We start from the raw sequence: 24,496 nt of genomic DNA on the forward strand, positions 1-24,496 counted from the left end.
CAAAAAAAAGGTGGGATATGCCTTTGGTTGAAGCTGCCATTTCATTGGTAAATAAAAGCTTAACAAGTCCGGTGGATAATGCCCAAGGGTTTAAAGATCCAGCGGATAAAAAGCTGGAATCCTTATTAAAAGCTTCCTTTGCGGTGGCTGGGTCAGCAGTACAACCGGCAGTTGCGGCTATCGGTATCTGTCAGTCCTTGAAGGACTGTTTTAAAAGATTGGTCAGGAATGTGCCTGTTCAGGAGGAGTTTTCTGACGAATTATCAAAACTTCCTCACGCTTTATGTTTTGCGGTAGACGCATTAAAGGACTCGATTCAGCAGATGTCTCTTTTTGCGCTACTCTCAATCCATATGCGCAGGGTCTTGTGGCTTAAAAAGAACTGGTCAGCCGAGATGCCATGCAAAAGGCTACTCTCGGCTTTTCCCTTTCATGGTGAGAGTCTGTTTGGAGAAGATCTGGATAAATATATCCAAAAGATCTCAGGAGGTAAGAGCTCCTTGCTTCCAGTTAAAAGAAGGAATAAGCAGCCTTCCTTTAAGATTCCCAACGCTCCCAGACCAGGCACCTCTTCTCCCAAAAAGTATCGACGGCCTCAGCAGCCTATCTTTAAGAAACCTCAAGGTCAAAACAGACCTTGGACCCAGAAGCCAGCCAAAACCAATTCCAAGTCCTCCTTGTGAAGGGGCGCCCCCACTCTTGCAAGTGGGGGGCAGGCTGTGGCGGTTCGCAGATGCTTGGGGGAAATTGATTCAGGACAGGTGGGTCATTTCTACGTTTCTGGAATCCAGAGTCCCATCGGACCCAGTAAAAAGGGAAAGCCTATTCCTAGCTTTAAAACAGCTAGAAAGGCAGAAGGTAATTATCGAGGTTCCGCACAAAGAAAGATTCAAAGGATTCTATTCAAACCTATTCACAGTGCCCAAACCAAGTGGGGAGGTAAGGCCCATTCTGGTCCTCAAGTCCCTAAATTCCTTTATAAACATCGGAAAGTTCCGTATGGAGTCGGTTCGTTCAGTAGTCACATCCTTGAGAAGAGAGAATTTTTTAGCATCCATAGACCTCAAAGATGCGTACCTACATGTGCCAATTTTCGCTCCACATCAAACGTTCCTGCGATTCGCAATAGAGGGGCGTAATTTCCAATTCGTGGCACTTCTGTTCGGTCTAGCCAGAACCCCTCGAGTCTTCACAAAAGTTTTGGCTCCAGTATTGGCATTTCTAAGGTCCCAAAGGATCTCGGTGGTAGGATATCTGGACGACCTCCTGTTAAGGGATCAGTCTTACTCCACCTTAGTGGAAAACATTTCAACTACCGTTTGTTTCCTAAAGTTCCTGGGCTGGATCCTGAATACGGACAAATCAGCCCTTCGGCCAAGTCAAGTCTTGACATATCTAGGCCTAATCCTAGATACAATCCAGGAAAGGGTAATTTTACCTCCCTTAAGGGTCAGGTCCATAGTGGAACTGGTCCAAAAGGTCAAAGGGGTAGAAAGGCCTTCAATTCGGTTGTGCATGAGGCTGCTGGGCAAAATGGTGGCGTCTTTCAGCGCAGTTCCTTATGTGCAGTTTTACTCCAGGTTGTTCCAAAGGGCTATCCTGGAAGCTTGGAACAAGTCTGTTCTAACCTTAGATCGTCCCATGTCTCTATCCCTACAGGTGAAACAGGGCCTCTCTTGGTGGTCAAAAGCCAACAACTTGAGAGGCGGAAAATCCTTTCCGCCTGTGACCTGGAGGGTGGTGACTACGGACGCCAGCCGTCTCGGCTGGGGAGCAGTCCTGGAAGAGGACTCAGTACAGGGAGTACAGTCCCAGGTAGAGAGGACCTTGCCCATCAATCTGCTGGAGATCCGAGCAGCTCGTTTGGCTCTCCTATTTTGGACATCCAAATTGCGGGGTTTTCCAGTCAGAGTCCAGTCTGGCAGCTCCACGGTGGTGGCGTACATCAACCACCAAGGGGGCACCCGGAGCCGGGCAGCCCAAAAGGAAGTAAGTCACATTCTGACTTGGGCAGAAGGGCAAGTGCTGTTTCTGTCGGCAGTCTTTATCCCAGGTGTGGACAATTGGCAGGCAGACTACCTAAGTCGTCAGCAATTGTTACCGGGGGAGTGGTCCCTTCGCCCTGAGCCTTCGTCAAGGGGGTGCTGCACTTAAGGCCGCCGGTTAAGCCGCCTTTATGTCCCTGGGATTTGAACTTGGTGCTATCAGCTCTACAAAGTCAACCCTTTGAACCTATTAGACATATTCCTTTGGTCCTATTAACTAGGAAATTGTTTTTTTTGGTAGCCATAACCTCGGCTAGAAGGGTGTCAGAATTGGCTTCCCTTTCTTGTAAAAAATCCTTTCTGTTTGTACATCAGGACAAAGTGGTGATGCAACCTCGTCCAGAGTTTGTCCTAAGGTGGTTTCCAGTTTTCATTTAAATCAGGATATCATTTTACCTTCCTTCTTTCCTAACCCTAGGTCTAAGAAGGAAAGGTTGCTTCACTCACTGGATGTGGTGAGAGCAGTCAAGGTTTACTTAGATATGTCAGCTCCTTTTCGGAAGATTGACTCTCTCTTCATTCTGCCAGAAGGTCCTAAAAAGGGACAGGCAGCAACTAGTTCAACTATCTCTAAGTGAATTCGCCAGGCCATTATCCAGGCTTTTGAGTTAAAACACAAGGTTCCACCTCGATATCTCAAAGCTCACTCTACCAGAGAAGTTAGTACATCATGGTCAGTGCGCCAACAGGTGTCTATGGCTTAGGTTTGCAAAGCGGCCGCTTGGTCTTCGGTCCATACATTCACCAGGTTTTACCAACTGGATGTTAGGTCTCAAAGGGAGACTGTTTTTGGCCACAGCGTGCTGCAAGCGGCTTTATAAGTCTGGGCCTAAATGGGGTCTAGGAATACTATGTTCTCTCCCCTCAAAAGGCATTGCTTTAGGACATCCCAGATAGTTATTATTATGGTGCTTTGTGTCCCGTGATGTAAAAAATGGATTTTTAAAACAGCTTACCTGTAAAATCCTTTTTTTGGAGTACATCACGGGACACAGAGGTCCCTCCCCTCTTTTTTCTGGGATCTTCATTGCTTCCTACAAAACTAAAGGTACTTCCTGTATGGGAGGGGTTATATGGGAGGAACCTTCTTACGATTGGTTGCCAGTGTCCAATCACCTAAAGGTAGCATATAATCCAGATACTGTAGTTATTATTATGGTGCTCTGTGTCCCGTGATGTACTCCAAGAAAAGGATTTTACAGGTAAGCTGTTTTAAAAATCTATTTTTGTCGCTGCTGCACGTTTGTGCGCAATTTTAAAGCATGTCGTGTTTGGTATCCATGTACTCGACATAAGTTCATCTTTTTTATTTCATAAAACATTTGGGCAATGTTCTAGTGCATAAAATTTTAAAAAAGTGTGTTTTTTTTTTTTGTTTTTTTTTAAATTGCGTTTGAAAAATCTCTGTGCAAATACTGTGTGGAAAAAAAATTGCAACACCCACCATTTTAATTTGTTAGGGCCTTTGTTTTAAAAAAAAAAGTATATATGTTTGGGGGTAATAATGTTTGGGGGTTCAAAGTAATTTTCTAGCAAAAAAAGTTGTCACTAAATTATATATTGCTTAAACATGCCATGGGCATATGTGGAATTGCACCCCAAAATACATTCTGCTGCTTCCCCTGAGTACGGGGATACCACATGTGTGTGAGACTTTTTGGGAGCCTAGCCGTGTACGGGACCCGAAAACCAATCACCGCCTTTAGGCTTTCTAAGGGCGTAAAACGGTGATTTCACTTCCTCACTACCCATCACAGTTACGGAGGCCCTGAAATGTCAAGATAGCAAAAAAACCCGACAAATGACCCCATTTTGGAAAGTAGACACCCCAAGGTATTTGCTAAGAGGCATGGTGAGTATTTTGCAGCTCTCATTTGTGCCTCTCAGCAAATAGCTTGGGGTGTCTAATTTCCAAAATGGGGTAATTTGGGAGTGTTTTGTGCTATCTGGGAATTTCATGGCCTTTGACTGACTGTGATAGGCAGTGAGGAGTGAAATCAAAAATGTACGCCCTTTGAAAGCCTGAAGGCGGTGATTGGTTTTTGGGGTCCTATACGCGGTTAGACTGCCAAAAAGTGGTATCCCCAAACTCGGGAGAAGCAGCAGAATGTATTTTGGGGTGTAATTTCACATATGCCCATGGCATGTTTGAGCAATATATCATTTAGTGACAACTTTGTGCAAAAAAAAAAAAAAGTTTGCCATTTCCCCACAACTTGTGGCAAAATATAAAATATTTCATGGACTCAACATGCCTCTCGGCAAATATCTTGGAGTGTCTACTTTCCAAAATGGGGTCATTTGGGGGGGGTTGTGCTATCTTGGTATTTTAAGGTCTTCAAAACTGTGATGGGTAGTGAGGAGTGAAATCAAAAATGTACGCCCTTAGAAATCTTGAAGGTGGTGCTTGGTTTTCGGGGTCCTGTGCGCGGATGGCTCCCAAAAAGTCTCACACATGTGGTATCCCTATACTCAGGAGAAGCAGCAGAATGTTTTTTTTGGGGGTGTAATTTCACATATGCCCATGGCATGTGTGAGCAATATATGATTTAGTGACAACTTTGTGTAATTTTTTTTTTGTCATTTTTCAATCACTTGTGACAAACAAATTATTAAATGGGCTCAACATGCCTCTCAGCAATTTCCTTGGGGTGTCTACTTTCCAAAATGGGGTCATTTGTGGGGGGGGGGTTGTACTGCCCTGCCATTTTAGCACCTCAAGAAATAGATGGACGGTCATAACCTAAAAGCTGCGTAAATTCCAGAAAATGTACCCTAGTTTGTAGACACTATAACTTTTGTGCAAACCAATAAATATACGCTTATTGACATTTTTTTTTTTTTTTTTACCAAAAACATGTGGATGAATACATTGTGGCCTAAATGTATGACTTAAATTGAGTTTATTTGATTTTTTCTATAACAAAAAGTAGAAATTTTTTTCTCTCTAAATTTTCGGTCTTTTTCCGTTTTATATCGCAAAAAATGAAAATCGCAGAGGCAATCGAATACCATCAAAAGAAAGCTCTATTTGTGGGAAATAAAGGATGCAAATTTTGTTTGGGTACAATATTGCATGACCGGTGCAATTACCAGCCAACCAACAGCACACTAACACTATTACACATAGGCACACAAATCGCTCCCCAATCACCCCCCTGCACCCCCTGTCACAGTGACACCAATAGCAGTTTTCATTTTTTTACTGATCACTGCATTGGAGTCATTTTGTGACTGTTATAAGTGTTAGTGCAATTCGTGGTAGGCCCCTTTAGGTCTAGGGTACCCCCCTAATAAAGGTTTAACCCCTTGATCGTCCCACAGTTAACCCTTTCATCCCCTGTCGCCAGTGCGACTAAGCGATCTTTTTTTCTGATCGCCGCATTAGTGTCGTGGATGACGCTAGTTAGCCAGTTAGCTATTTGGGTTCACCGTCAGGTTTTTATAGCATCAGGTACCCACATATATTACATAATAAAGGTTTTAACCCCTGATTGCCCCCTAGTTAACCCTTTCACCCCGTCACCAGTGATCACCGTATAAGTGTTACGGGTGACGCTGGTTAGTTTTTTATGTATCGCGTCAGGGCACCCGCCGTTTATTACCCAATAAAGGTTTAACCCCCTGATCGCCCGGCGGGTGATATCAGTTAGGTTTTAGGGTCAGTTAAGGTCTACGTCACCCCAGGCAGCGTCAGATTAGTGCAAGTAGCGATAACACCTTCCCACGCAGCATACACCTCCCTTAGTGGTATAGTGTCTGAACGTATCAATATCTGATCTGATCAGATCTATACTAGCGTCCCCAGCAGTTTAGGGTTCCCAAAAACGCAGTGTTCGCGGGATCAGCCCAGATACCTGCTAGCACCTGCCGTTTTGCCCCTTCGCCCAGCCCAGCCCAGCCTAGCCCACACAAGTGCAGTGTGCACTGTCACTTACAAAATGCTAAACCCATAAATGCAGTGTTCGCAGAGTCAGGCCTGATCCCTGTGATCGCTAACAATTTTTTTTTGGTAGCATTTGATACAGTTGCTGACAGCCTATGAGCTTTTTTTCCTCTGAGTCTCAATAGTGTACCAGGAAATTTAGAGCCAAAAATGGCAAATCGAAGGTACACTAGTGAAGAAGCCTACACGTTTCTGAGCATGACAGATAGTGAAGAGGAAGTCACTTATCTGTCAGATTCAGGCTCAGAATACGATCCTGTAGACCACAGCGACTCCATGACAGATAGCTCTGACGACGGAGTTGTGGTCCCTGCCAAGGTCAGGCGTACAAGACCCCAATCTTCTGCTGTTGTTGAGGTGCAAGAACCGCAGGGCTCTCATATGGAGTAGAGAAGTACTAGTGCCGCTCATCCTTCTGGTGAACTGGCAAGCACCAGCAGCCTAGTACACCCTGGTCATACATCCAGCACTGCAGTATTACGTGGTGATGTGGTGAGTCCCATAAGTGCAGTTCAAGCTGGTGAGGTGGCAAGCACAAGTAGTGTCAAGAAGACAAAGACAGGCCCGTCGTGCCCATAGTGTCCTTCCTGCAGAATTTGCCAATCCTAACTGGGAGCCCACCACTTCTGCAGCACCTGTACTTCCCCCATTCACTGGCCAATCCGGAATTCAGGTGGAAACAGTTGATTTTTACTTCACTTGATTTTTATTCGCTATTTTTCACGAACGATCTCTATAGATCTATTGTGGACCAAAGTAATTTGTATGCTGGTCAATTCATCGCTGCTAATCCCCAGTTGTCCTCCCTTGCCAGAGATTGGAAACCATTTACGGTTTCCGAATTTAAGACCTTTCCGAGCCTATCCCTCCTCATGGGCGTAACTAAAAAGAGTGAGTTGCGGTCATATTGGTCCACTGACCCAATTCACCATACGCCCGTGTTCTCTGCTTCCATGGCTAGGGCACGATACAAGCAGATCTTGCGGTTCATGCACTTCCAACGACAATGAACTCTGCCATTCTCATGGAGACCCTGGATACGATTGGCTCTACAAAATTGGGCCCCTCGTAAACCACTTCAACTAACGTTTTGCAGTCTTGTTTACTCCCGATCAAGTTGTCTGCATTGATGAGTCCCTGATTACATTTTCTGGCCGTTTGTCTTTCAAACAGTATCTCTTCCCAGCAAGCGTGGCAGATACAGGGTCAACATGTAAAAGCTCTGTGACAAGGCCACAGGCTATACATATAGTTTTAAAGTTTATGAGGTAAGAGATAGTCACGTAGAGCCGCCGAACTGACCAGATTACATAGGGGGAGCGCTGGCAAGATTGTGTGGGACTTGGTGTCACCCTTCTTCAGAAAGGGGTACCATGTGTATGTGGACAATTATTGACCACTGGGCACTTAAACCCCCTTCCTAACCAGACCAATTTTCGTCTTTCGGTGCTCTCACATTTTGAATGACAATTACTCAGTCATGCAACACTGTACCCATATGAAATTTTCGTCCTTTTATCACACAAATGGAGCTTGGTGGTATTTGATCACCTCTGGGTTTTTTATTTTTTTGTGCTATAAATGAAAAAAGACCAAAAATTTTGTAAAAAAATGAATTTTTCTTCATTTTTATTATAACATTTTGCAAATAAGCAATTTTTCTTCATAAATTTGGGCCACAATTTATACTGCTACATATCTTTGATAAAAATAACCTAAATTAGTGGATATTATTTAGTCTGTGTGAAAGTTATAGAGTCTACAAGCTATGGTGCCAATCACTGACAATTGATCACATCTGATCACACCTGATGCCAGGCAAGTACAAATACCCACAAAATGACCCATTTTTGGAAAGTAGACATTCTAAGGTATTTAGTAAGAGGCATGGTGAGTTTTTTTAAGTTATTTTTTCCCACAATTCTTTGCAAAATTAAGTGTTTTTTTATTTTTATTTTTTTTTCACACCAAATTGTCATTATAACAGGTTATTTCTCTCACATGGCATGTACATTACACAAATGACACCCCAAAATATATTCTGCTACTCCTCCTGAGTATGGCGATACCACATGTGTGAGACTTTTACACAGCCTGGCCACATACAGAGGCGCAACATTGAAGTAGCACATTCAGGCGTTCTAGGAGCATAAATTACACATCTAATCTCTCAACCACCTATTACACTTTTGAAGGCCCTGGAGCACCAGGACAATGGAAACGCCCACAAAGTGACCCCATTTTGGAAAGCAAACACCCCAACGTATAATCTGAGGCATAATGAGTCTTTTAAACGGTTCATTTTTTTCCAGAAGTTTTTGGATAATGTGCAAAAAAAATGAAACCGCTTTTTTTTTTTTTTTTTTTTTTTTTTTTTTTACACAAAGTTGTCCATTTATCAGATATTTCCAACACATAGCATGTACATAGCAAAAATGACACCCCAAAATATATTCTGCTACTCCTCCTGAGTATAGAAATACCACATGTGTGAGACTTTTACACAGCCTGGCCACATACAGAGGCGCAACATTGAAGTAGCACATTCAGGCGTTCTAGGAGCATAAATTACATATCTAATTTCCTTACAATCTATCACATTTTTGAAGGCTCTTCATATTTCTAACACATAGCATGAACATACCAAGAATTACACCCTAAAATACATTCTGCTGAGCAAAGGGTAAACAAAAGATTACCTGTTGTTTTAGTAGTGCAGTTGTCCACAGGAGGAGAGCCCTCATCCAGACAGCAGACAGGGACATGGTCAGCGACAGTGAATGGAATTGTCCAGGCAGCAGGCAAGAATATTGTCCATAGTCAGTACAAGCAGGGATACTGTCCTTATACAGTCCAGGGTCAGTGCAAGTAGAGACATTGCCAGCAGTGCCAAAATATTGGTCCTGGTAGTAAGCAGGAACATGGTCCAAGTAGCAGACCAGGAAAGAATGGGGACAGGGGTAGAGGCTTCTCCCACCCAAATCTCTTTGAAGCCTCCGAGTCTCCAGACCCTAAATCTGGGAATGAGAAAACTAAAAAATTAGTTTCATTCATCCAGAAAAACAGCCCCTCACATATGTCAGACCCCTGTGTTACATTCAGGGGGATGCAGTTGGGTGTCCTTCCCTTCGTACACCCGGAAGGCGTAAATGTACCCCGTGGCTCGGTCGCAAAGTCTGTACATTTTTCCCCATATCAGGCCCTTTTGCTGGGGATAAATTGTTTGATGCCGAGCCTGCTGGAGAATTTTACAAGGGACTCATCCACGGAAATATTCTGTTCGGGGGTATATAATTGGGGAAATTTTTCAGAGAAATAATTTAAGAGTGGCCGAATTTTGAATAATTTGTCAAATGCTGAGTCATTTCGGGGAGGGCACTGGGTGTTGTCATTGTAGTGGAGGAAGCGCAAAATGATAAGGTATCTCGATCTTGGCATAATCGATGAGAAGAGTGGCATGTGGTGGATGGGGTTAGTTGACCAATATGAGTACATTTTGTTTTTTTTTTTTGTGAGTCCCATTGTAAAAGTTAGGCCTAAGAAAATTTTAAATTCCTCTATGGTAAGCTCTCTCCACTCAAAGGGACGGGCATAACTAGAGCCAGGGTTGCTTACTTATGTACTGCTGTGCATAGAGATTGCACTGGGCCACAATGGACGATAGTAAGTCTTCGGTGAAAATCAAATAAAAAAAATCAAGCATGACAAAATCATCGGTGTTCACCTGGACACCTGGCTGGGCGGTAAAAGGGGGGATATTTGCTGCTCCGGAAGGGGGAAGCCACAGGGGGTTTTGAAGGGCATAGGGAAGGGTGGCATGGCCTCTATCCTTTTGGGGCTGAGAGGACACCCTACTGGTACCTGGCTTTTGTTGCAGTGGCACTGCGCTTGAGGTGGGCGGCACTGCGCTTGAGGTGGGCGGCACTGCGCTTGAGGTGGGCGGCACTGCGCTTGAGGTGGACGGCACTGCTCTTGAGGTGGACGGCACTGCGCTTGAGGTGGTAGTAGGATGCTGCTCCACACCAGAATGCCTTGTTTTCACGGGCACACGTTCCTCTTCCGATTCTGTATCAGACCCGCTGCTTGTCACGGGTTCATAGGCTGAATCCGAATCGGACTGAGACTCGGAGAGCTTCCTGCTGCTCTCATCGGTCATGCTGAGACGCTGGTAGGCCTCCTCGGCCGTAAATAATTTTTTTGCCATACTGGTGGCTGGTGAGGTTGATGTGGTGCAGATGAGCACTGATGGGCACAGGTGGCACTGATGGGCACAGGTGGCATTGATGGGCACAGGTGGTACTGATGTAGCACTGGAGTGGCACTGGTGTGCACTGTAGTGGGACTGGTGTGGCTCTGATGGCACCGAGGTGGCACTGCAGTGGCACAGGCGGCACTGATGTGGCACTGCAGTGGCACAGGTGGCACTGCAGTGGCACAGGTGGCACTGCAGTGGAACAGGTGGCACTGATGGGCATAGGTGGCACTGGTGTGCACTGTAGTGGCACTGGTGGGCACAGGCGGCACTGATGCGGCACTGCAGTGGTGCTGATGGGCACAGGTGGCGCTGATGGGCACAGGTGGCACTGGTGTGCACTGTAGTATCACTGGTGTGGCTCTGGTGGCACAGAGGTGGTACAGATGGCACAGATGTGACGCTGTTGTGGCACAGATGACGCTGTTGTGACACAGATGACACTGTTGGGCACTGATATATATAGAAAAACTCACTGATTGGCACCGTAAGGCTCTCCTCTCCTCTAATGCTACATTGGTGTGAGGAGAGGAGAGCTGTGAACTCCTGATGACCTCCCTTTCCCTGCTTTGTTGACATTTGTGATCGCTCCGTCATTGGACAGAGCGATCACATGGTAAAGGGCCGCTGTCATTGGCCCTTTTCCGCGATTCGTGTTGCGCCAGGTCCCGTGGACCCGGCGAACATGGATGTTCCCATGTGTGCGCCCCGGGGATGTTCCCATGTGTGCGCCCCGGGGGGCGCGCGGGAGCTGTTTTCCGGGATCACGTCATATGACGTGATCCCAGAGTTATCCAACCGCCCCGCAGCCGTCATTCGGCTATGGGCCGGTTTGCAACTGGTTAAACGAGCGTGCCACTTTTTAGTCATTTGTTTGATCATCAGATTGGCGCATGTGGCACTGTGCGATCTAATCGCCAGGGCTTACCCCAGAGGCTTGTAGATTCCTGTCTTTGGCTGGGGGAGAGAGCCTGCTTGAAGTGTAATAATTTGCTCGCTGTAAAGTGGAAGGATAATAAGAATGTTTTTGTTCTGTCCTCCCTTCACGCAGACACGATGTTCCAAATTCCTACGCCAACTGGTGTCGTGGAGAAACCCCTCTGTGTCCACGAATATAACCAAAATATGGGAGGGGTTGACCTCAGCGACCAGTCGGCGCCATACCTAGTTGCCCGTAATGCCAGACGCTGGTACAAAAAAGTGTCTGTATACTTATTTCAATTGGCTTTGCTGAACGCTCATGTGCTATACAGAGCTTCAGGATGGACTGGATCCTTCCTTAAATTCCAAGAAGAGATCGTCAGAGCCCTTCTGTTTCCAGACGGTGCTTCGCCTCACCTTCCCAATCCAAATGCAGTAAGCCGGCTGCATGAGAGGCCTACCCAACGAGCCCCCCAAAGAAGATGTTGTGTCTGTAGCAAGCGCAGATATAGGCGTGACAGTCGCTATTATTGTCCCTCTTGTCCTGACAATCCTGGTGTTTGCATTGGTGAATGTTTTGAATGCTACCATATACTAGTGGAGTTTTAGCGTAGGGTTCAGCACTGCACAGAATGGACACACTTTCACAGGGTCTCCCAAGATGCCATTGCATTTTGAGAGATCTGAACCTGGAACCGAACCGTTACAGTTACAAATATAAGTGTAAAAAAAAAAAAAAAAAAAAAAAAAGTTAAATAAAAACCCCCAAAAAAACACAAAAAAATTTATATTATAAAAAACATACAAAAATAGCTGTTGTTTTATTGTTCTCTCTCTCTATTCTCTCTATTATTCTGCTCTTTTTTACTGTATTCTATTCTGCAATGTTTTATTGTAATTATGTTTTATCATGTTTGCTTTTCAGATATGTAATTTTTTAATTTTATTTATTATTTATTTATACTTACTGTTTACTGTGTTTTATTGTTAACCATTCTTTTGTTTTCAGGTACGCCATTCAGCTGCAGTGAGGATTTATTTATCTTGACAGCAACAGCGTTTGCTCCCACGATACATAAAACCGTGACTCCAGCGCTGTAGGAGGTGATTTCACCACCAAAGTTAAAAAAAAGAGCATGTATGCCGAAGCATGGGGGCAGCAGGGGTGAAGGAGCGATTTGCCCCTAACTTTTGGGGCGGGTGCCCCAATGCTTTGTCATATATATATTTTAGGCACAGATTGCGTAAAAAAGTTTTATTTTTTACTATGTTTTTTTTGTATTTGCTTTGCAGGTATTGTATGTCTTACTGTTATACTGTAATATTACTTTGTTTTATTGTTAACCATCATTTGCTTAGCAGGTACTCCATTCAGTTGCAGCGCGGATTTATTTATCTTGATACATGAAGCCATGACTCCAGGGCTGTAGGAGTTGATTTCACCACCACAGTTAAAAACAAAAGGGTGCATGTATGTCCATCATTAGAAGTGGGTGGATGAAGGGAGGTATGCTAATGGTGGGCATGCCCACCGATCAATCTCTTTTTTTTTCGTTCAGCCCACAGGCTGCATGAAAAAAAAAGATTACAATATATATCCACCAAGGACCAGCAACGTACTGGTATGATGCTGGACTTTGAGTGGTTATACCAGAAAGATGCCTGCAGGTTTAGGTATCATCTTGGTATTATTCTTTTCAGCCAGCGATCAGCTTTCATGTAAAAGCAATCCTAGCGGCTAATTAGCCTCTAGACTGCTTTTACAAGCAGTGGGAGGGAACGTTCCCCCCCCCCCCACCGTCTTCCATGGTTTTCTCTGGCTCTCCTGTCTCAACAGGGAACCTGAGAATGCAGCCGGTGGTTCCGCCAGCTGACCATTGAGCTGATCAGACACCAGAACGGCTCCAGTCATCTCTATGGCGTAAGAAACCGTAAGCTACGAGCATTTCATGACTTAGATTTCGCCGGATATAAACAGCGCCATTGGGAAAGCATTTTATCACACCGATCTTGGTGTGGTCAGATGCTTAGGGGGCAGAGAAGAGATCTAGGGTCTAATAGACCCCAATTTTTTCAAAAAAGAGTACCTGTCACTACCTATTGCTATCATAGGGGATATTTACATTCCCTGAGATAACAATAAAAATGATTAAAAAATGAAACAGTTTTTTATGAAACAGTTTAAAAATAAAATAGAAAAGCAAAATAAATAATTAAAAAAAGAAAAAAGCACCCCTGTCCCCCCCTGCTCTCGCGCAAAGGCGAACGCAAGCATCGGTCTGGCGTCATACGTAAACAGCAATTGCACCATGCATGTGAGGTATCACCGCAAAGGTCAGATAGAGGGCAGTAGACCTGCTCTGTAAATTTAAAGTTTTAACCTGTAAATGCTTCTAAAGGCTTATAAAAATGTATATAGTTTGTCGCTGCTGCACGTTTGTTTTTTAAAGCATGTCATGTTTGGTATCCATGTACTCGACCTAAGATCATCTTTTTTATTTCATCAAACATTTGGGCAATATAGTGTGTTTTAGTGCATTAAAATTTAAAAAAAAAGTGTTTTTTCCAAAAAAAAATGCTTTTCGAAAAATCGCTGCACATATACTGTGTGAAAAAAAAATGCCACACCCACCATTTTAACCTGTAGGGCCTTTGCTTTAAAAAAATATATAATGTTTGGGGGTCAAAGTAATTTTCTTGCAAAAAAAAAAAAATAATTTTTTTCATGTAAACAAAAAGTGTCAAAAAGGGCTTTGTCTTTAACCACTTGACGACCGCCTCACGCCGATGTACGTCGGCAAAGTGGCACGGACAGGCAAAATCACGTACAGGGTACGTGATTTGCCTTCCGCGGGTGGGGGGTCCGATCGGACCCCCCCCGGTGCCCGAGGCGGTCGTCTTTTGTCCAGCGGCGATCGGTGATGAGGGGGAGACCATCCGTTCGTGGCCCCCCCCTCGCGATCGCCGCCGGCCAATGAAAACACTCCTTTGCTGCTGTATGCTAAACAGCAGCAAAGGAAGTGATGTCATCTCCCCTCGGGTCGGTATTTTCCGTTCCGGCCCGAGGAGAGAAGACATCTATGTGAGTGCACCAACACACACACACACAGTAGAACATGCCAGGCATACAAAACACCCCGATCCCCCCCCCGATCGCCCCCCGATCCCCCCCCAATCACCCCCCCCCCCCTGTCACAAACTGACACCAGCAGTTTTTTTTTTTTTTTTTTTCTGATTACTGCATAGTGTCAGTTTGTGACAGTTACAGTGTTGGGACAGTGAGTACTACCCCCCTTTAGGTCTAGGGTACCCCCCTAACCCCCCCTAATAAAGTTTTAACCCCTTGATCACCCCCTGTCACCAGTGTCACTAAGCGATCATTTTTCTGATCGCTGTATTAGTGTCGCTGGTGACGCTAGTTAGTGAGGTAAATATTTAGGTTCGCCGTCAGCGTTTTATAGCGTCAGGGACCCCCATATACTACCTAATAAATGTTTTAACCCCTTGATTGCCCCCTAGTTAACCCTTTCACCACTGATCACCGTATAACTGTTACGGTTGACGCTGGTTAGTTTGTTTATTTTTTTATAGTGTCAGGGCACCCGCCGTTTATTACCAAATAAAGGTTTAGCCCCCTGATCGCCCGGCGGTGATATGCGTCGCCCCAGGCAGCGTCAGATTAGCGCCAGTACCGCTAACACCCACGCACGCAGCATACGCCTCCCTTAGTGGTATAGTATCTGTACGGATCAATATCTGATCCGATCAGATCTATACTAGCGTCCCCAGCAGTTTAGGGTTCCCAAAAACGCAGTGTTAGCGGGATCAGCCCAGATACCTGCTAGCACCTGCGTTTTGTGCCTCCGCCCAGCCCACCCAAGTGCAGTATCGATCGATCACTGTCACTTACAAAACACTAAACGCATAACTGCAGCGTTCGCAGAGTCAGGCCTGATCCCTGCGATCGCTAACAGTTTTTTTGGTAGCATTTTGGTGAACTAGCAAGCACCAGCCCCAGGCGTCAGATTAGCGCCAGTACCGCTAACACCCACGCACGCAGCATACGCCTCCCTTAGTGGTATAGTATCTGAACGGATCAATATCTGATCCGATCAGATCTATACTAGCGTCCCCAGCAGTTTAGGGTTCCCAAAAACGCAGTGTTAGCGGAATCAGCCCAGATACCTGCTAGCACCTGCGTTTTGCCCCTCCGCCCGGCCCAGCCCAGCCCACCCAAGTGCAGTATCGATCGATCACTGACACTTACAAAACACTAAACGCATAACTGCAGCGTTCGCAGAGTCAGGCCTGATCCCTGCGATCGCTAACAGTTTTTTTTGTAGCGTTTTGGTGAACTGGCAAGCACCAGCCCCAGGCAGCGTCAGATTAGCGCCAGTACCGCTAACACCCACGCACGCACCGTACACCTCCCTTAGTGGTATAGTATCTGATCGCATCAATATCTGATCCGATCAGATCTATACTAGCGTCACCAGCAGTTTAGGGTTCCCAAAAACGCAGTGTTAGCGGGATCAGCCCAGATACCTGCTAGCACCTGCGTTTTGCCCCTCCGCCCGGCCCGGCCCAGCCCACCCAAGTGCAGTATCGATCGATCACTGTCACTTACAAAACACTAAACGCATAACTGCAGCGTTCGCAGAGTCAGGCCTGATCCCTGCGATCGCTAACGTTTTTTGGTAGCGTTTTGGTGAACTGGCAAGCGCCAGCGGCCTAGTACACCCCGGTCGTAGTCAAACCAGCACTGCAGTAACACTTGGTGACGTGGCGAGTCCCATAAGTGCAGTTGAAGCTGGTGAGGTGGCAAGCACAAGTAGTGTCCCGCTGCCACCAAAAAGACAAACACAGGCCCATCGTGCCCATAGTGCCCTTCCTGCTGCATTCGCCAATCCTAATTGGGAACCCACCGCTTCTGCAGCGCCCGTACTTCCCCCATTCACATCCCCAACCAAATGCAGTCGGCTGCATGAGAGGCATTTTTATGTCCTCCCGAGTACCCCTACCCAACGAACCCCCAAAAAAGATGTCGTGTCTGCAGCAAGCGCGGATATAGGCGTGACACCCGCTATTATTGTCCCTCCTGTCCTGACAATCCTGGTCTTTGCATTGGTGAATGTTTTGAACGCTACCATTCACTAGTTGAGTATTAGCGTAGGGTACAGCATTGCACAGACTAGGCACACTTTCACAGGGTCTCCCAAGATGCCATCGCATTTTGAGAGACCCGAACCTGGAACCGGTTACAGTTATAAAAGTTAGTTACAAAAAAAGTGTAAAAAAAAAAAAAAAATATGAAATAAAAAAAAATAGTTGTTTTATTGTTCTCTCTCTCTCTATTCTCTCTCTCTATTGTTCTGCTCTTTTTTACTGTATTCTATTCTGCAATGTTTTATTGTTATTGTTATTGTTATTATGTTTTATCATGTTTGTTTTTCAGGTGTGTAATTATTTACACTTTACTGTGCTTTATTGTTAACCATTGTTAACCATTTTTTTGTCTTCAGGTACGCCATTCACGACTTTGAGTGGTTATACCAGAATGATGCCTGCAGGTTTAGGTATCATCTTGGTATCATTCTTTTCAGCCAGCGGTCGGCTTTCATGTAAAAGCAATCCTAGCGGCTAATTAGCCTCTAGACTGCTTTTACAAGCCGTGGGAGGGAATGCCCCCCCCCCCACCGTCTTCCGTGTTTTTCTCTGGCTCTCCTGTCTCAACAGGGAACCTGAGAATGCAGCCGGTGATTCAGCCAGCTGACCATAGAGCTGATCAGAGACCAGAGTGGCTCCAAACATCTCTATGGCCTAAGAAACCGGAAGCTACGAGTATTTCATGACTTAGATTTCGCCGGATGTAAATAGCGCCATTGGGAAATTGGGGAAGCATTTTATCACACCGATCTTGGTGTGGTCAGATGCTTTGAGGGCAGAGGAGAGATCTAGGGTCTAATAGACCACAATTTTTTCAAAAAAGAGTACCTGTCACTACCTATTGCTATCATAGGGGATATTTACATTCCCCGAGATAACAATAAAAATGATTAAAAAAAAAAATATGAAAGGAACAGTTTAAAAGTAAGATTAAAAAAGCAAAAAAATAATAAAGAAAAAAAAAAAAAAAAAAAAAAACACCCCTGTCGCCCCCTGCTCTCGCGCTAAGGCGAACGCAAGCGGCGGTCTGTCGTCAAACATAAACAGCAATTGCACCATGCATGTGAGGTATCACCGCGAAGGCCAGATCGAGGGCAGTAATTTTTCCAGTAGACCTCCTCTGTAAATCTAAAGTGGTAACCTGTAAAGGCTTTTGAAGGCTTTTAAACATGTATTTATTTTGTTGCCACTGCACGTTTGTGCGCAATTTTAAAGCATGTCATGTTTGGTATCCATGTACTCGGCCTAAGATCATCTTTTTTATTTCATCAAACATTTGGGCAATATAGCGTGTTTTAGTGCATTAAAATTAAAAAAAGTGTGTTTTTTCCCCAAAAAATGCGTTTGAAAAATCGCTGCGCAATTACTGTGTGAAAAAAAAAAATGAAACACCCACCATTTTAATCTGTAGGGCATTTGCTTTAAAAAAATATATAATGTTTGGGGGTTCAAAGTAATTTTTTTGCAAAAAAAAAAAACTTTTTCATGTAAACAATAAGTGTCAGAAAGGGCTTTGTCTTCAAGTGGTTAGAAGAGTGGGTGATGTGTGACATAAGCTTCTAAATGTTGTGCATAAAATGCCAGGACAGTTCAAAACCCCCCCAAATGACCCCATTTTGGAAAGTAGACACCCCAAGCTATTTGCTGAGAGGCATGTCGAGTCCATGGAATATTTTATATTGCGACACAAGTTGCGGGAAAGAGACAAATTTTTTTTTTTTTTTTTTTGCACAAAGTTGTCACTAAATGATATATTGCTCAAACATGCCATGGAAATATGTGAAATTACACCCCAAAATACATTCTGCTGCTTCTCCTGAGTACGGGGATACCACATGTGTGAGACTTTTTGGGAGCCTAGCCGCGTACAGGACCCCGAAAACCAAGCACCGCCTTCAGGCTTTCTAAGGGCGTGAATTTTTGATTTCACTCTTCACTGCCTATCACAGTTTCGGAGGCCATGGAATGCCCAGGTGGCACAAAACCCCCCCAAATGACCCCATTTTGGAAAGTAGACACCCCAAGCTATTTGCTGAGAGGTATAGTGAGTATTTTGCAGACCTCACTTTTTGTCACAAAGTTTTGAAAATTGAAAAAAGAAAAAAAAAAAATGTTTTTTCTTGTCTTTCTTCATTTTCAAAAACAAATGAGAGCTGCAAAATACTCACCATGCCTTTCAGCAAATAGCTTGGGGTGTCTACTTTCCAAAATGGGGTCATTTGGGGGGGTTTTGTGCCACCTGGGCATTCCATGGCCTCCGAAACTGTGATAGGCAGTAAAGAGTGAAATCAAAAATTTTCACCCTTAGAAATCCTGAAGGCAGTGATTGGTTTTCGGGGCCCCGTACGCGGCTAGGCTCCCAAAAAGTCCCACACATGTGGTATCCCCATACTCAGGAGAAGCAGCTAAATGTATTTTGGGGTGCAATTCCACATATGCCCATGGCCTGTGTGAGCAATATATCATTTAGTGACAACTTTATGAAAAAAAAAAAAAAAAAAAAAAAAAAAGTGTCACTTTCCCGCAACTTGTGTCAAAATATAAAATATTCCATGGACTCAATATGCCTCTCAGCAAATAGCTTGGGGTGTCTACTTTCCAAAATGGGGTCATTTTGGGGGGTTTTGTGCCACCTGGGCATTCCATGGCCTCCGAAACTGTGATAGGCAGTGAAGAGTGAAAGCAAAAATTTACACCCTTAGAAATCCTGAAGGCGGTGATTGGTTTTCGGGGCCCCGTACGCGGCTAGGCTCCCAAAAAGTCCCACACATGTGGTATCCCCATACTCAGGAGAAACAGCTAAATGTATTTTGGGGTGCAATTCCACATAGGCCCATGGCCTGTGTGAGCAATATATCATTTAGTGACGACTTTTTGTAAATATTTTTTTTTTTTTTTTTTTTGTCATTTTTCAATCACTTGGGACAAAAAAAATAAATATTCAATGGGTTCAACATGCCTCTCAGCAATTTCCTTGGGGTGTCTACTTTCCAAAATGGGGTCATTTGGGGGGGTTTTGTACTGCCCTGCCATTTTAGCACCTCAAGAAATGACATAGGCAGTCATAAACTAAAAGCTGTGTAAATTCCAGAAAATGTACCCTAGTTTGTAGACGCTATAACTTTTGCGCAAACCAATAAATATACGCTTATTGACATTTTTTTTACCAAAGACATGTGGCCGAATACATTTTGGCCTAAATGTATGACTAAAATTTAGTTTATTGGATTTTTTTTATAACAAAAAGTAGAAAATATCATTTTTTTTCAAAATTTTCGGTCTTTTTCCGTTTATAGCGCAAAAAATAAAAACCGCAGAGGTGATCAAATACCATCAAAAGAAAGCTCTATTTGTGGGAAGAAAAGGACGCAAATTTCGTTTGGGTACAGCATTGCATGACCGCGCAATTAGCAGTTAAAGCGACGCAGTGCCAAATTGGAAAAAGACCTCTGGTCCTTAGGCAGCATAATGGTCCGGGGCTCAAGTGGTTAAGTGGTTAGAAGAGTGAGTGATGTGTAACATAAGCTTCTAAATGTTGTGCATAAAATGCCAGGACAGTTCAACCCCCCCCCCCCCCCTCAAATGACCCCATTTTGGAAAGTAGACACCCCAAGCTATTTGCTGAGGGGCATGTCGAGTCTATGGAATGTTTTATATTTTGACACAAGTTGCGGGAAAAAGACAAATTTTTTTTTTTTTTTTTTTTGCACAAAGTTGTCAGTAAATGATATATTGCTCAAACATGCCATGGGCATATGTGGAATTACACCACAAAATACATTCTGCTGCTTCTCCTGAGTACAGGGATACCACGTGTGAGACTTTTTGGGTGCCTAGCCACGTACAGGACCCCAAAAACTAGGGGTGCAACGGATCGTCATCGATCCGTGATCTGATCCGTGGAGGTTAATCCATACAGGACACCCGCGATCCGTGGAGCGCTCTGTGGCCTAGGCCATAGGAAAGGCCGCAGCTTTGGCCTAGCTCCGGAGCGGCGGCCATCTTGGTACACCCGGTGGCCGTTTAGCACGTGAACGCTCCGTCGAATGACGGAGCGATCACTTGTAACAAACCGGCGTCATGTCATGACGCCAGTTCCTCTCTCCCCTCTGTGTACTGATCTGTACAGTGGAGGGGAGAGATCAGATGGCAGCAGTGCCAATACTCTGCAATGCCCTGCTGCAATACCCTGCAATGCCCCGCCAATATTCTGCAATGCCCTGCCAATACTCTGCAATGCCCTGCCAATACTCTGCAATGCCCTGCCAATAGCCTGCCAATATACTCTGCCAATAGGGAGATTGTGGATATTACAGTGGGGGAGATTTTTTTTTTTGTTGATCCGAAAATGATCCGAACCGTGACTCCTGATCCGAGGAACGATCCGAACCGTGAGTTTTTTGATCCGTTGCACCCCTACCAAAAACCAATCACCGCCTTCAGGCTTTCTAAGGGTGTAAATTTTTGATTTCACTCCTCATTGCCTATCAGAGTTTTGGAGGCCATGGAATGCCCAGATGGCACAACCCCCCCCCCCCCCCCCCCCCCAATTACCTCATTTTGGAAATTGGACACCCCAAGCTATTTGCTGAGAGGTATGGTGAGATCTCGCTTTTTGTCAGAAAGTATTGAAAAAAGAAAAAAAAATACTTTTCTTTACTATCTTCATTTTCAAAAACAAATGAGAGTTGCAAAATACTCACCATGCCTCTCAGCAAATAGCTTGGGTTGTCTACTTTCCAAAATTGGGGAATTTTTGGGGGGCTTTGTGCTATCCTGCCATTTTGTGGCCTTCGAAACTGTGATAGGTAGTGAGGAGGGAAATAAAACATTTACACCCTTAGAAAGCCTGAAGGCGGTGCTTGGTTTTCGGGGTTAGAAAGCCTGAAGGCAGTGCTTGGTTTTCGGGGTCCCGTACGCGGCTAGGCTCCCAAAAAGTCTCACACATGTGGTATCCCCGTACTCGGGAGAAGCAGCAGAATGTATTTTTGGAGTGTAAGTCCACATATAACCATGGCATGTGTGAGCAATGTATCATTTAGTGACAACTTTTTGTAAAAAAAAATTTTTTTTTTGGCATTTTTCAGTCACTTCGGACAAAAAAAATTACATATTCAGTGGGCTCAACGTGCCTCTCAGCAATTTCCTTGGGGTGTCTACTTTCCAAAATGGGGTCATTTGGGGGGGTTTGTACTGCCCTGCCATTTTAGCACCTCAAGAAATGAAATAGGCAGTGATAAACTAAAAGCTGCGTAAATTCCAGAAAATGTACCCTAGTTTGTAGATGCTATAACTTTTGCGCAAACCAATAATTATACGCTTATTGACATTTTTTTTTTTGCCAAAGTCATGTGGCTGAATACATTTTGGCCTAAATGTATGACTAAAATTGAGTTTATTGGATTTTTCTTATAACAAAAAGTAGAAAATATCATTTTTTTCCAAATTTTCGTTTTTTTTTCATTTATATCGCAAAAAATAAAAATCTCAGAGGCAATCAAATGCCATAAAAAGACAGCTCTTTTTATGGGAAAAAAAGGATGCAAATTTTGTTTGGGTACAACATTGCATGACCACGCAATTACCAGTTAAAGCGATGCAGTGCCAAATTGTAAAAAGTCCTCTGGTCTTTAGGCAGCCAAATGGTCCGGGCTGAAGTGGTTAAAGTGATACTAAAGTCCTTGTTTTTTTCCATTAAAAATAACAACCTTTATACTTGCCTGCTCTGTGCAGTGGTTTTGCACAGAGCAGCTCAGATCTTTCTCTTCTTTTGTCCCTCTTCAGTGCGTCTGGCCCCTCCCTCTTGTTGAGTGCCCCCACAGCAAGCAGCTTGCTATGGGGCACCCGAGCCGATTCTATGGGGGCACCCAAGCTGCTGCTCCCTGTGTCCATTCAGACACAGAGCCGTGGCCCGTCCCTACCCTCTTTCTCTTTTCATTGGCTCACTGACTTTGACAGCAGCGGGAGCCAATGGCGCTGTGCTGCGGTCTTAGCCAATGAGGGAGAGTCCTGGAATGCCTTTTATCTTAATGCATAGAATGCATTAAAGTGGATGTAAACCAGATTCATGAAATTTGAGATGGGCATATAGATTTGTAGTGTTTTCTTATCTCTCTCCAAAGCACAGAGTCCAGCTCTGTTATCAGCATGATAACTTCTGACAAGTTCTCCCATACAGGAGATAAAAGCAGCCTGCAGTTTGTGCTGTGGGAGGTTGCTCTAAATATATTAGCACAGCGCTGGTCTATTCAGAGCAGAGCTTTGAAAGTCTCTGCCTATGTGGAGAGGGGTGTGTGCCTTTCCTCCAATCAGCTGTACCCAGTGTAATCCAACACCACACTGACTCTGCAGAATGAGGAAGTAAAAACCTAACACACTTGTTCACTTTCTAAAGAATATAGAAAGGGAAAAACAGCAGATATAAAACTTATGTAGGGAGATTTGTTTAATCTCTGTGTATCCTGTAAGGCTTCTTTTACATCCACTTTAAGATAAAAAAAACTTCTGCCTTTATAACCACTTTAATCCTTATGCTGCTAACATTAGTAAATTGATCAGAAGGTTTATTTACTTGTTTTAAACTTTTGGGTTTTATATTACATTTCTTCAATTGCTTCCTGGTTTCTGGCCTAGGCCAAAATTATGTTATGTATCCCCTTTGTCTCCAAGGAGGGGAGTAGGGACTTTCTCGACTAAGCACTGCCTCCTGCCTACATGTTTGCGCTTAGGGCAGATGGATTCTCTAGACGTGATAAAGCCATTGTTCCCATAGAGGACTCCCCCTCTAAATTCTACATAAATCATCTGCCCCTTCTCAAGAGGTCTGACTAGACATGCTAGGTGGTGATTTTGTGTTTAAAATTTTATTATAAGTGAATTAAAGAGCATTTTCAGTTTGTGGTGCTTAGAGTTTAGTTTTGCCTTAACTGGAGTTTCCATTTACAATTCTTGCTTGTTTTAAATTTGGTATAGTCTTTTTGTGCTATATTTAAACTTATTCTTCCTTCTTCCTTTTTTATTTTTTTTATTTACAGCTGAAAATGTGATTCAGGAAATTAAGGAGTATGAGGGGCTGCAGGCGTTACGTCTGGAGGGCAACACAGTAGGTGTGGAAGCAGCTAAAGCTATTGCTAAGGCTTTGGAAAATAAGTCTGATCTCAAGGTAACCATGTTGACTTTTTTGAGTGAAACATTGTGACTATAAGGTAATGGGTCTTAAATCCATTTTTCTATCTTTCATTGATGAACACAGCTTCATTCATTATATGTGTGGGTAGCCCCCTGCAGGATAATGCTGGATAGTGCAACAAAAAAGCAACTCAAGAGGCCAGCAACACCTGGTGGCTGAACTTCAGTTTTATCCTAGGAGGACGGATGCCTTTTTAGGGTATTGTGATCTTTTTCTGTTTTTTTTCTTTTTGCTGATCTTCATAGTGGGAAAAGAAGAAAACATTCTTACTCACCTAGATGGCTGCAGCATTGATCTGATGCTGCAGCTGTCTCCCCACCAGCTCTACACCAAGTACTGAGCAATCAAAGACCGCTGATCTGTGCTCAGAGTGGACCAGGAAACAGAGTTCAGTGATTTTTGATTGCTCAGTTCCACTCAGAGCACAGTCACCGGCTCTGTGCTCATCCCTACTGGTGCTCGCTGGAGCACCGAGCTGTGGAAGGTCGGGAGCAGCTGGCTCAGGCTCTCAGCAGCATGTTGAGAGGCTGAGCAAGCTGACAGTCAGGAATCTGGCTGAATCCTGACATTGTCGAGATCTCTGCAGAGCCTGAACCGACTCTGATGTCACCCGACAGCTGTGACCCCCAGGAATAGTATGGCCAAAGGAGCTAGACTGAGAGACGCATGGATTGTGGAATATGTGGTTTCTTCACAGGAAGTGTAATTTCTTAGAGACAGAGATCCTGCATTAACCTGTGCACTGCCATGCCTCATGTATGACCACAAATGAAAATTGCTGACAGGAATGTGACAATTCTACTATAGGCTGTGTATACAGGCCAGCAAATGACACCATGAAATTACATGATCAGTGCACATTTTAGGCAGGTGAAAAACTTAAGGTGCAGATTGGAAGGTTTATAATGTCTTCACCTCAATACAGGGCTCTTTCACCCCCTTCCTGCCCAGGCCAATTTTCAGCTTTCAGTGCTGTC

At 44.3% G+C, this 24,496-nt stretch overlaps 1 protein-coding gene across 4 annotated transcripts in view; it reads left to right on the top strand.

The window, feature by feature from the left end:
* Positions 1-24,496, top strand: part of RANGAP1 (Ran GTPase activating protein 1) — a 388,853-nt gene that overhangs the window by 92,493 nt on the left and 271,864 nt on the right. For all 4 annotated transcript variants that reach the window (XM_073592640.1, XM_073592641.1, XM_073592639.1 and 1 more), the window contains one exon: positions 23,365-23,492. In XM_073592640.1, the coding sequence (XP_073448741.1) occupies positions 23,365-23,492 (128 nt within the window). The remainder of the gene's footprint in view (positions 1-23,364; positions 23,493-24,496) is intronic.

This window comes from Aquarana catesbeiana, linkage group LG07 (genome assembly GCF_042186555.1).
Source record: "Aquarana catesbeiana isolate 2022-GZ linkage group LG07, ASM4218655v1, whole genome shotgun sequence".
Classification (NCBI taxonomy): Eukaryota; Metazoa; Chordata; class Amphibia; order Anura; family Ranidae; genus Aquarana; species Aquarana catesbeiana.